The 12,953-nt window shown below is 34.2% G+C and overlaps 2 protein-coding genes across 11 annotated transcripts; one reads left to right on the top strand and one right to left on the bottom strand.

The window, feature by feature from the left end:
- Nucleotides 1-2,254: 2,254 nt before the first annotated feature.
- Nucleotides 2,255-7,473, top strand: LOC112715998 (probable protein phosphatase 2C 60). Of its 2 annotated transcripts, XM_025767841.3 has the most exons (12): nucleotides 2,255-3,156; nucleotides 3,305-3,354; nucleotides 3,979-4,097; nucleotides 4,659-4,722; nucleotides 4,891-4,999; nucleotides 5,336-5,489; nucleotides 5,675-5,800; nucleotides 6,002-6,125; nucleotides 6,256-6,332; nucleotides 6,526-6,578; nucleotides 6,744-6,798; nucleotides 7,105-7,473. In XM_025767841.3, exons 3-12 carry the CDS (start codon nucleotides 3,981-3,983, stop codon nucleotides 7,315-7,317), a joined length of 1,092 nt encoding a protein of 363 aa, XP_025623626.1. In that variant the 5' UTR covers nucleotides 2,255-3,156; nucleotides 3,305-3,354; nucleotides 3,979-3,980; the 3' UTR covers nucleotides 7,318-7,473. The 2 variants fall into 2 exon arrangements, with proteins under 2 accessions (XP_025623626.1, XP_025623625.1); XM_025767840.3 differs by lacking the exon at nucleotides 3,305-3,354 and having other exon boundaries at nucleotides 2,772-3,156.
- Nucleotides 7,474-8,373: 900 nt separating this feature from the next.
- Nucleotides 8,374-12,651, bottom strand: LOC112715996 (uncharacterized). 9 transcript variants are annotated; one of them, XM_072205133.1, is made up of 4 exons: nucleotides 12,416-12,651; nucleotides 8,920-12,279; nucleotides 8,656-8,821; nucleotides 8,374-8,564 (listed from the first exon to the last, which is right to left on the bottom strand). In XM_072205133.1, the coding sequence occupies exon 2, from the start codon at nucleotides 12,273-12,275 to the stop codon at nucleotides 8,979-8,981; it is 3,297 nt and encodes a 1,098-aa protein (XP_072061234.1). In that variant the 5' UTR covers nucleotides 12,276-12,279; nucleotides 12,416-12,651; the 3' UTR covers nucleotides 8,374-8,564; nucleotides 8,656-8,821; nucleotides 8,920-8,978. The 9 variants fall into 9 exon arrangements, with proteins under 9 accessions (XP_072061234.1, XP_025623623.1, XP_072061232.1 ...); XM_025767838.3 differs by having other exon boundaries at nucleotides 8,732-8,821; XM_072205131.1 differs by having other exon boundaries at nucleotides 8,920-12,276; nucleotides 12,416-12,625.
- Nucleotides 12,652-12,953: the final 302 nt, after the last annotated feature.

Below are 12,953 nucleotides of genomic sequence, written 5' to 3'. Positions count from 1 at the left end.
AGCATGGCTGACAATAATCTCTTGCCATATCTCATATTTAAAAACTCACTTAAAATAGAAATTCTAGAAAAAAGGGCTTCCTTTAGAATCAACATACAACTTAAAACGAGAAGATAAGCACAAACACATAAAAAGAGGGTCATTAAATGAAGAAAAGAACGAAAATAGAAAAGTACAGTTATGAGATTTCAGATTCTACATTGATTGAGTTATGAAAAGGGGAAAAAAATAAAAACAGAAAACTCATGATGGTGAAGGGCGTGGATGAGTTGGGCCATGAAAGTGACAGAGAAAAAGTTGAAAGAGGTGACAGTGACTGTTATGGGAGTGCCATCTTTAAAATTGCGGTGTCTCCTCCACCGTTTGAAATCACACCGCAACTACAAATTTCTCCCTCCTCAATTCCATAGCATTTGCTTCTTATGTAGATCTGACACTGCCTTTTTCGTTTTTCTTCTTTGCTTATACTGTTATTGTTGTTGTTGTTGCTATTGTTGCTGTTGTTGCTGCTGCTGCTTTATGTGAAGAAGATGACGATGGAGGTATAGTGGTGGTGGTAGTGATAGTGATAAAGGAAATGAGGTGATGGTACCCTTGAACTTAGAGTTTAGCTCAGGTGAGGTCGTTCAATTTCCTACATGGCATGTTTGGGTTTGGCAATTGATTTGTTGCAGGGGTATTAGGTGGTAGTACTCTGTTATGAATTCAATGAAAAGTTGAAAATGATGATGATAAGGATAATTTGAAATTTTTAGGTGATTTTTTAGTGTTTGGATAATTTTGTTGTGCGCAATTCATATTTTATGGATACAAATAGTAATTTTTTTCTTATATGAATAACTGTGTCACGTTTTCAATTTTTGTGGATAGAAATAGTAGTTTACTCATATTTTGAATGATAGAATATTTAAGGTTTAAATACTAATATAATAACATTGTTAGTGTGAATAAATACCATAAATGCTAATAGACATATCATATTAATTTTATTTCAAATATATATAGTGTAAAACTCTTCTATTATGCATATGATAAACATACAGTATTTTTTTAACGGCAATAAATACAAGAAAGAAAAAACTTTTTACTTCAAAGTAATAACATATCAACTCAGTTTTTTAAGTCAAAATTAAAAGGAAGATGTAAGAGTGATGAAAATTATAACGTAAAAAGGTTATTCCTTGTTTTTTTTAGATAAATATTAGAAATATTAATCTAATTCATATTTTATAAATATTTATAAATAATTATTTTTAAATATTCATAGATGTTCTTAACAAAAAATACTAATAACTCACTAATTTATTTAAGTTCTTATATCAGTTGTGAAATCAATTTTAGCAATAGTTTATTTGATAGTATTCATAGGTCCAAATCAACAGAATAAAATCTTCTAGTATTCTTAATAATGAGCTAATTTTGAAATTTGAGTACCCATTACATATGCTTAAAATTTTGATAATTCTTTATGTCTGTGCTACAAACCTACAATACAAGATTGGTAGTTTTTAAGCTTGGAAATCATGTAACCGAAAGCAAGGACTTAACCAAGAAAAATAAAGGAATTTTTTTATGAAAAAAGATTATAGAACAGAAAAATTTATTACTTTTTGTCATTATTTTTAGCCATTAATATATTTTTAGTCTATAGTTTCAAATATTAATAATTAATTACTAATTAAAAATAATAATTTTTTTGGGTATAAATAATATTAAATTCTATTGATTCTTTACTATCCTTTTATTTTAAGAATGACACACCTACATTCGCCTCCCATACAAATTCTAGAGAAAGTAATTTCCTATTATGATCTCTTTGGCCATTTAACAATAAACAAAAGTCAAGATAAGCTTTTATCAAGAGTTAGACTGTTACTGAAGAAATATATGGCGAATCATATCTAGAAAAGGTTTGAAAATTATAATAATTTGTAACGTGAATGGAGAATTTTGCAACATTAGAAACAATGTATCCTATTAAACACCCATGCTTAGGAAGATTTTATTCCCACCATAAAAGGTGTGAATATTGAATAACACATTATCATGTAACATAAAGTAAGCTAAAATATCAAAATATTAATACACCCATCAATTGTTAAATCTAAAAATTAATTGAATTAGTTGAATAATCAGTTTATTCGAACCCTTAAATAAATATTGAAAGTTTAAATTCTACTTACAAATTAAAAAATAACGTGAATAATAAAAAAATGTATATGTATGGGATTCCTTTGGGTTTTAAAAGGCAAAGAGATCAGATCCCATCCAATAAAATAGAGCTGTACGCAAGAGTCAAATCCGGGGACATGGATATTTCCAAGTTCCAACGCTACAAGAGCAAGATATGCAAAAAGATTTCACCTTTCCCTTTAAATTATTTATTTATCAATTTCTGAAAAACAAAATAATATTCTTTCTTGTATTTTAATATTTTCATTTTTATTATATACAAAAGGGAGGCACGCAAAAATGGAAAGATATATAAATAACTAAATAAGAGAAAAATTTATTTTTTTTAGTATTTATAATTTTTAAAAATACTTTTAATAATTTAATTTTAATATTTTTAATTTGTGTAAAAATTATTTTTAAAAATTTTAATTTTTTAATATTTTATATAAAATTAATATTCAAAAATAATTTTATTATAAATAAAAATATTATGAACAAAATTAAATATAATTAATATTATAAATATTTTAAAAAAATAAAAAATATCAAGAACAAAAAATATAATTTAACTTATAAATAAAAATAAATATTAAAATATGAAGGAAAGTAGATGAGAACAAAATCCAAGAGAGAGAATGATGAAGAAGCTGTTGAGCTGTAGTACTCTGTGCACAGCACCGAAACCTTGAAATCCAGAAAATTCGAAGACCCCAAATCGCTCAAATCAACGAAGCTTCTGCAAAGTTTCTTCCTTTACTTGTGATCCCTCTTATCACTGGTTCTCTATTCTCTGGGTCAATTCTCCTCCGATTATTGATCATACTACAAAAGACCCCTTTTTCTATACACACATCATCATCATCATCATCGTCATCATCACCAGCACTTTGTTGTTTCAGAAGTAAAAAAAGTTTTTTTTTTCCTTTTTGGATTTCTCAGTTGGGTTGGTTCTGTGACACTCAAGGGACACTCAGCTATTGAGTAAGTGAGCTCATACTTATTGTTTGTTTTCCGCAGAGAAATAAAAAGTTTTCCTTTTTGTTATTTTGCTCCTATCATCATCACTGTGGTTCTTTCTTGATTATTGATCTTGTTTGTTGTTCCTTTGCATGGTCCCTCCATTGTCAAGTAATCATTTCCAACCAGAATTAGGATCATCCAGCATCTTGTCTTTTTGTTGTAAGCTATATAATTGTAATTTGTAATCACAGCCTCTTAATACTTGTTAATTTGTTAAGTATCCTTCTTTTTGTTTAGGTTATTGCTGTGATGTTAACACTTTACATTGTTCAGTTGTCATCCCTTTAAGCAAAATATCCTATATATAGAATGCTCCTTCTTGGGCTTCTCCTTGTTCAGCTTTGATGATAATCTTGTACTTGACTTCAGATTAATCCTAATTCAATGCTAGTCTCCTTGAATCCTGAGAGTGAGAGTGGTAAAAAAAGAAAGAGAGAAAGAAATATTGAGATGACCACTTTGTGGTTGGAGTCTATTTAGTTTCTGACTTCAAAGCATTCCTTGATCAATAATTTCTTTAGAAATGTAACTGGAATTTGGCATCCTAGGATGATTAGGAAGATGTTTTAGGTGGATATAGTGTATCTTCATAGTTAGTATTACCTGTGACATTGTAGTGCTAGTTCTATATTTCCCTTTTCAATGCTCCTTAAAATTCACGATGCTTCCACAGCTACAATATTGCATCCTTGTATTCTTTTTGACTTAGTTTGGTATACGTTTTCTTCATTTTTATGTTTTTTAAATAAATTGAAGTATGCTCACATGTTATTGTTTGGACAGGAATGGGAATATATCTAAGCACACCCAAAACTGAAAAGTTTTCTGAAGATGGTGAAAATGACCGTCTTAGATATGGTTTATCATCCATGCAAGGCTGGCGTGCAACAATGGAAGATGCTGTGAGTAATAATTGAAAAATTGCTAGGTTTTTTATATATTGAATCTGCCAATGCATTCTGAACCTGTTTGACAATTTTAGTCTAGTTGCATTGAATTGTTTGCTGGGTTGCGGCAGCATTGGTTCCTGCTTCATTTAGCCTTCCGATATGTTGGTGTATGTTCAATGATGTTGTTTAAGGATTGACAAGATACACTTTTTATGTTGTATGAAATTAATTTGTTGCGAAAATAGACAGGAGGAACCAAGAATTATATGCTAATATTTATTTCTTTTGTGAGCTAATTTCTCTTTTTTTTAACATTCTATACTCTGATCTAAGGCATTCATGGTGGGCATTGCGATTTGTTAGTCATTCTTTTGGTTATTGTTTTCGACAGCATCTGATGTTAGTAGTGTATTTGTTGAAGCTGAATAAGCTTTGGCTTATATTTTGGTTGAAAGATGCTGTTGTTTTTAGGGGACTAGAAGGTATATATGTGAATATACTGCAATTTCGGATTTTAATTTTTCCTGATTTTTATTCAGTGATAATCTTTCTTTTTTTCCACCCTTTTGTTAGCATGCTGCATATACTGATCTGGATGATTCTACTTCGTTTTTTGGTGTCTACGATGGGCATGGAGGTATGTAAGATCTGTAATAGCTTGTCTACTTGGATTGATGATAGAATGCCATTTTTACTACAAGTGATAAATTACCAATGGCTTGTTTTACTCTGTATATTTCATGCCTTTTGGAAAATATTTAAACCTCATATTCCTGCCTCTTCTGCGGTGGTTGCAAAATTTTAGGTAAGGTGGTTGCAAAGTTTTGTGCAAAGTTTCTTCACCAACAGGTGCTCAGAAGTAAAGAATATGCAGATGGAGATATAGGAACCTCTCTTCAGAAAGCATTTCTAAGGTTAGATGAAAAGGGGGCCTCATACTATGCTTAATGACAATTTTCTCTGTTCTTATAACAGGAACTTGTTTTCTAAATATGTTTAGTGTCAGCTGTTTTCGGTACCATCTAAAACCTTTGTTCGGATCACGAGGGTCTCACACAGTCTGTTTGAAATGTTTCACACACTCGGGTTATTAGTGTTGTGTGTTATTTAATTTATTGCATTGTCCGAGCTTTTGCACTATATCTTCTGTCTCCTGGTCTAATCGAGACAGAAGAAAATGTGGTCGAAAATGTGGTCACCGAATCCGTCTTGAAAGGAAGTTATGAACTGGTTCTTCTGATATTATGCAGAATGGATGACATGATGCGTGGCCAAAGGGGATGGAGGGAATTATCAGTCTTGGGGGATAAGATAAACAAGTTTACTGGAATGATAGAAGGGTTGATTTGGTCTCCAAAAGGTACCGATGGTGGTGACCAAGTTGATGATTGGGCTTTTGAGGAGGTAGGTATGACATTTGATTAAGTTTTACTCGATATTGTCTCAGTTTCATTGGATACACTTGGTTTCTCTAGGGGTGCATGTTTTATGTGCGTCTGATAATTTGAAAATTTAGTAAACATCTCCCTTTATATAGTTTACTTTTCTTTTTTGGCATTCTTTAATTTGATTTTGTTTACTGTATTTAGGGACCTCATGCTGATTTTGCTGGCCCAACTTCTGGAAGCACTGCCTGTGTTGCTGTTATTAGAAACAACCAACTTTTTGTTGCAAATGCTGGTGATTCGCGTTGTGTAATTTCTCGAAAGGGTCAGGTAACTTTAGAGAAATGAAATTCTTGAATTTTGATTAAGCTTTCACTGCTTACACAAGTACCGATGAAGTATAAATTGCTCATAATATGCATTTTTCTTTCTTCTTCCCCGCCCCGGAACACTTCATATATATGTCAAGTTTTAAATGTTACAGATCTTGGTGAGTTATGTAAGATGTTTTACTATGACTCTTCTCTACAGGCATACAATTTGTCTAGAGACCACAAACCTGAGCTTGAGATTGAAAAGGAAAGAATCTTAAAAGCTGGTGGTTTTATTCACGCAGGACGAGTTAATGGAAGTTTAAATCTTGCAAGAGCTATTGGTAACTTTCATACTATGCATGTGACTTTGTAAAGATTAATCAAATCATCTTTTTTAGTATGCTGCTCTTCTTTCAATTTTAACTTGAGTGAGCACAGCTTAGGTATCTAACCTTTAATATTTTATTGCAGGTGACATGGAATTTAAACAGAATAAATTTCTTCCCGCTGAAAAACAAATTGTAACTGCCAATCCAGATATAAACACTGTAAGTTTTTGTTATACAATTCGGCAAATTCGTTTAAGTGGTGCACAGATCCTTGTGACAAGGTTAATTTTGCTGTATCATATAATGAATATTAAGATGCATGATTAGCACTTACTGCGACTCTCGAGTATTTGACTTCAAGCATTCATCTATTATGACTGATGCGTTGTTTTTGTTGCGACATTTATTATAGGTCGACCTTTGTGAAGAAGATGAATTCATGGTCCTAGCTTGTGATGGCATATGGTATTTTTCTTATGCTTTATAATATGCGCATTTGATTCTAACTATAATCTGAGTCATTTATGCTGTTTACACCGACTGTGTTTGATTCTGAAAAAGATTCTTTCTGCAAATGCTTCTTCACGCCATCATTCAACGAATAATTTATTTTCTCATGATTCTTTTCAGGGATTGCATGTCAAGCCAACAGTTGGTAGATTTTATTCATGAACAATTGCGCTCTGTAAGTTCTCACTTAGTTTTAACGTTTTCTTCAGCATTCAAATAATAAGTAGCCATCATTCTCATTCATGTACTATGCTTATTGGTCTGGAATCTGGATAATGCATCCTCATCAAGTTCTTAACTTAGGGCTTAACTTAGGCTTATCCCATTAGATGGGATTGGCTATATGAATCTAACAATATCATTGCGTCTTGTCCATGCATTGGGATTCGACAAAGTTTTACGTCGGATTTCGAAGGCTAACACAACTCTTCTTTTTTGTTAATGCATCTTCATCGAGTGGTGTGATTACTTTTCGTTGCAGGAAACCAAGCTTTCTGTAGTGTGTGAAAGAGTACTCGATCGGTGTTTGGCTCCATCAACCGCCGGTGGCGAGGGATGCGACAACATGACGATGATCTTGGTGCAGTTCAAGAAGCCAGCTCAATCCAGTGCACCACCAGAAGAGCAGCAATCCTCTGCAAACGAAAAAGCTGAAGAAGCTCATGAACCAAAAGCGGATAGTAGTGAAAGTTAGGGTGTTTTTTCTGAAGCAATAGTGCTCATATGTATTATATTTTATTTTATATCTCATATATAGTGTGCACTGGTGATTACACTGCCTCTGAATGGTCATGTTCCTTTCATCTAACACTACATACAATTATTCTGATCACATAATAGATTCTCTCTCTCTCTCTCTCTCTCTCTCTCTCTCTCTCTCTCTCTCTCTCTGCTTATAGCTCTTGCACGATATTATAACATGAGATTTTTATTTTATTATTATTAATGGAATACATGAGGGTATTAAGTCAATTACAACTTGTCATATAAAAGACAATATCACATTCTTAGTATCTATTTTATCTGTAAAGCTGAGTAGGTTTCTGGCTATACAGGAGATGCATTTTCTTTTCTTGGTCGTGAAATAGAATTTCAGATCTAATTTAACTTCAACTTGGTGCATGTTACACAGTGACATCACAGGGTTGCAACTTGCTAATGAGCGAAAATTAAAGCTCATAGATATCGGCAACTTGGTGCATATGCATATTATTCTGACCTTAGATTTTTGTAACTCAAATTATAACCGCTTGAGCATGAAGAAGAGAGAGGGGGGGGGGGGGGGGGGGGGGGGGGCAGCGTGGGACTTGTGTGCACCATTTGCTTGTGTGCCTTTAGTTCCTTGGGGGTTTCTTGGGCTATGCTTCTATTTCCTTTATACTTTTTTTTGTGAAAAAACGGTAATTCTTGCTACTTTTTAAATCCACAACTCTTAAAAACTTAAAATACTATTTCAACTTCAAATATTTGATTATTTATTAAATTTTATTAAAAATCATAAGAAATTTAATTGAAAATCTAAGAAAATAAATAAAAAATCCTAAAAATTGCTTAAGATGATGTGTCATCACTTACCTCACACAACGATGTTAAATATAATTACATATATCAGAAGAAAATTTGTAATATTTGAATTGTATATAATTTTTATGTTTTCCCACTCTTAATAATACTTCTATTAATGATATTTTCAATGTTCTTCTAAGTGGCTACTTATTATAGGAAACTTAGTCATGTTTAGTTGTGTGCATTGTTCGGCCAAAAGAAAACCCTTTTATATTCAAATGATTGCATATTAGCATCTGCCTTTACAATTTCTGATCTAACACTGCTTTTACACTTTACATATGATTACAATTTCAAATATACAAATCTTTAAATGGCTCAAGTTTAGTTTTGCACAAAAGTCGAACTTCATGCCTTCCCCATCTACACATATCCCTGCAATCGCATAGAAAGATAATAAGTAAACATAAACAATTACTTTGTATTATAACCATAAAACAAATTTATCAAACTGGCAGAAATATACTCATAGTTCTTATAGAAAGAATTGGTCCTTAAAAATCATAGCAAGTACTGCGTCTGCACAAGTTAAATACTTCTACCATTAATCAGCAGCAGTTGCCAGCATATGAAGTGAATAATTTGCACATTAATATATACACTGAGCAATGAGGCAAAGGAGCAGGGTATTCCTGAAGAAACCAAAATGATATAAAGTTACCAAGATATCTAATATTCTCATTATCATAGGCTGTCAAAAATTTTCTTCGTAAAAAATATTGATAATTACCTTAAAGGTCTCTATCATTGAGATTAAAGGCTTGCACCAGAATGATCCTGTGAGTGAAATCAGCATTTATTAGGAAGTTGAGCAAAAGTTTGTCTGTTGGGGCTGCACCCCTGTACCATCATCTTCTTGTAGACATTGAAAGCTCTGTCTTTGTTTCCCGACAAACTATGCCCACGAATGAGAGCATTATAAGTGAAGACATTAGGTTCCAGACCCCTTGCTTGCAGTTCCTCATACATCTTTCCGGCTAGGTCCACCTCTCCAATTATCCCAAGATGGAGAATCAATGCATTGTAAGTGTAAAGATCAGGAGAAATTCCCCTACACTTCATTTCGCCGAAAAGAGAAAGAGCATTGTCCAACCTGCGTGATCTTCCGAGCCCATTGATCATAAGATTGTACGAAACTCTATCAGGATCAAGGCCAGTTGACTTTAGTTCCTCAAAGTAGTACACAGCATCGTCGACTCTTCCGGCCAAGCATAGGCACTCTACAAGAATTGTGTAAGACTTCAGGTCTGGCCTTATTCCCTCTTTAACCATCCTCTTGAACATATCACAAGCAACATCAATTTTTCCAGCTTTCCCAAATCCATTGATGAGAATATTGAAAATAGCACTGTTTGGCTTGCATTGATAGTCTAACATCTCCTCAAAGATCTTCATTGCTTCCTCAAATCTCCCACTCTTTAAAAGTCCATCTATAAGAGGTCCATAAGTGCAGGGAGTGGGAGAGAAATCACCACTTATGAGCTCATAATACAAATCTAATGCCTTATTGATGCTATTAGATTTCACAAGCGCAGAGATGATAATGTTATGGGTTATGGCATTAGGCTTGCATCCCCTACTCTGCAGCTCATTGAAAAGTTCAAGGAGTTCATCAATCCTCCCAGATTTACCATGAGCATCGAGCAGCAAGTTATACGTGAAAATATTTGGATGACAACCTGCATCCTTCATCTCCACAAAAAGATCCCAGGCTTTTTCAATCATATTAGATCCAAGAACCCCATCCATCAAGCAATTATATGATTCAACGGTTGCATGAACTCCCAAAGTTTTGGTGAACTTATCAAATAATTTTTGAGCATCAAGGATCTTGTTCCGCTTACACAAGGCTTTAATTAGAGGTAATATTACATAGTCATCTTGGAAACCAGAAGCACTTACCAATCTTTCAGCAAATAGAATGGCATCTTCAATTTTCGCTTCAACTAAAATGGATTCCATTAGTTCTTCCAAGGATTGTTTGCCTTTCTCTAAACCTGCCTGATAAACAAATTCAATGACAATCTTGAGAGCATCCTCTATCATTCCATACCGTACAACACCAGGAAGGAGGGTGCATAAAGTTACGAGATCAGGGTAGAGAGATTTCTTCATCTGATGGAAAAACCAGAATGCATAACTAATTCTGTCTTCTTTGATCAACCCATAGATGATGGTGTTATAAGTCAGAACATCATGACTACAGTTCATCATCGTCATTCTGCATAGCATTTTCAACGCCAAATCAACCGCGTCGTTCTTGCAAAGACAATCAAGGAGTGTGTTGAAAGTTATTGTGTTTGGAGGACATCCAGACTCTGTCATACTCCCAAACAGTTCAAGAACCCTTTCGACTTTTCCTTCTTTCCCCAAGCCAGCAAGTAGAGTATTGTATGTCACTACCGTCGGAGCCAGCTTCAAATCCTTCAGTCTCCCAAACATTTCCCATGCCTCATCAACTCGATCGGCCTTGTAAAGCATATAAATTAACGAATTAACCATAATTATATCTGGTTCACACCTATTGCTTATCATCTCATCCAAAAGCTCTATGGCTTTGTCTATTTGCCCTGCTTTGCTATAGCACTTCATCATCATATTATAGGTTACTGAATCTGGTGAAAGTCCGCAGTTGTAAAGATCGTTGAATATATCATTTGCTTCTCTGATCCTACCCATTTCTGCAAGACTATATAAAGATACATTACATGCTACTATACTAGGCGCAATTCCTCTCTTTTTCATCGTTTCAAAGGTCTCAAGAGCTTTTCCTGGATCACCGGACTTTCCATAATAGTCGATGAACAGAACATATGAATAAGCAGTAGGTTCAACGCCCAAAGATTCCATATTATCGAAAAGTTCTAATGCCTCATCTAATCTTTTCCTCTTCAAAAGTCCAGAGATCAAAGTGTTGTAAGTATGAAGATTTGGAAAAGTTCCTTTCATCTTCATCGTTTCTAACATAGCAAAGGCCTGATCAATGCTCCCAGATTTGCATAAAGCATCAATGAATGTTGTGTAGGAAACCACGTCAGGTTCATAACCATCAGCTTCCATCTCCCTCCAGAATCTTTTCACCATATCCAAGTTGCCACAGTTACTGAACTTGTCGATCAAAGTAGTATATGTTATCCGATCAGGTTTGTGATGGCTCTCTCTCATCTTTGTATATAATTCCTCGGCCTTATCAAGCTTCCCCGCATTACAAAGAGCATCAATCAGAACTGTATAAGTGACAACATCAGGCCCGCATCCTTCATCATCCATTTCCCTTAAAATCGCACAGGCATCATCAATTTTCCCTACCCTACCAAGTGCTCTAATGCATATGGTATATGTGTACATATTTGGCCTCAATTCCAAAGTTTTCATCTCTTCCAACAAATCCATAATGGTTCTGGTATCCCTTTTCTTCCCTAGTGCTACCATCAGTGCTGAGTATGTCTTCATGCTAGGCTTAAGCCCTTCCGAGATCATTCTTCTATAAACCTCCAAAGCCTCTCTACAAAACCCAGGTTGGAGTAGTAAATGGATCATTCCATTATATGAATAAGCATTCAGGATGAAACCAGCTTCCCTCATCTTTCCAAGTGCAAATGGCGCCCGCCGAATCCCACCTTTAACTGAAAGAGCTTTAAATATAGTGAGATACGTATTCAAATTTCGATTAATAACTTGCTTTTGCATTACATCAAAGACAAAGACCATATCCTGAATCCTCGTGTGAGCCCTCAACAACTCAAGCATGTAATTGCATGCTTCAGTGGTATGCAAAATATTCGGCAACTGAGCAACCATCTTGAAGTAGGAAAGAGCAGAATTTGGATCCGAAATAGACTTCAGAACTCCAATAACTTCTTCAGAGGACACTCCCATTTTTCTCTTGCCATTTTCCACAACCACCTCGTGTGCACACTTTGTGCCAAAGGCATGAAGACCCACTTGTCTTCTTCCAAGTTTCTTCTGATTTAGCGAAGACCCATTAGTCAAAATCTTTACTTTCACAGAACTGCTTCCACCCAAGAGCCCATTATTTTTCAGAAGATAGACATTGGTGTCAGCGAAGGCACAGCAATATGACATACTGCTAGAACACAGGGTTGAAGGGCAGAGTATTAGGATGACCATAAAAGCTACACAATTATCTAAACAATGAAAAAAGAAGCAAATGGAGTGAATGAATTTAATTGAAGTGCATATGAAAGCAAAAGAAGAGGTTTAACCTGTTATGCAGGGATGAATGGATGGAAGGTGCAGAAGCAGGGACACAGACATAGATGCTTTACAATGTCTAAGCAGATTCAGGCATGTCGATGACCAATTATAAAAAAGTTATCGTCTTTGGTTTGGATAATTTTGCAGCAAGATAGATAGTAAGATAGATAGATAGCATCATGCTCTGTGAGGTGAGGCGAGATTGTGAATGGACCAACGGATATTTTACGGTTCGGCCGTCGTCATCAGTAACTACAGTAATCAAGGTTCTAAAAACCGAACCGGTCATCGAACCTCTCTAACTATTGGTTTACTAGTTCAACCGGTTCGACCATGTTTCAACCAAGAATACTTTCATAATAAAATAATAAATAAAATATAAAACATACTAAAACATAATTATAGTCTAATATAAATTTTAAAATATCATCCACGTTAACAATACTACATAAATCACAATGTTATGATCTCATTCAAATACAAAATCAAAAGTCAAATAACAAAAAAAAAAAACAAACACAAAATGCCAACATCCAATAACAATAA

This window comes from Arachis hypogaea, chromosome 10, assembly GCF_003086295.3.
Source record: "Arachis hypogaea cultivar Tifrunner chromosome 10, arahy.Tifrunner.gnm2.J5K5, whole genome shotgun sequence".
Lineage (NCBI taxonomy): Eukaryota > Viridiplantae > Streptophyta > Magnoliopsida > Fabales > Fabaceae > Arachis > Arachis hypogaea.
Note: the sequence above shows the minus strand (reverse complement) of the source record. Positions and strands in the feature narration are given on the sequence as shown.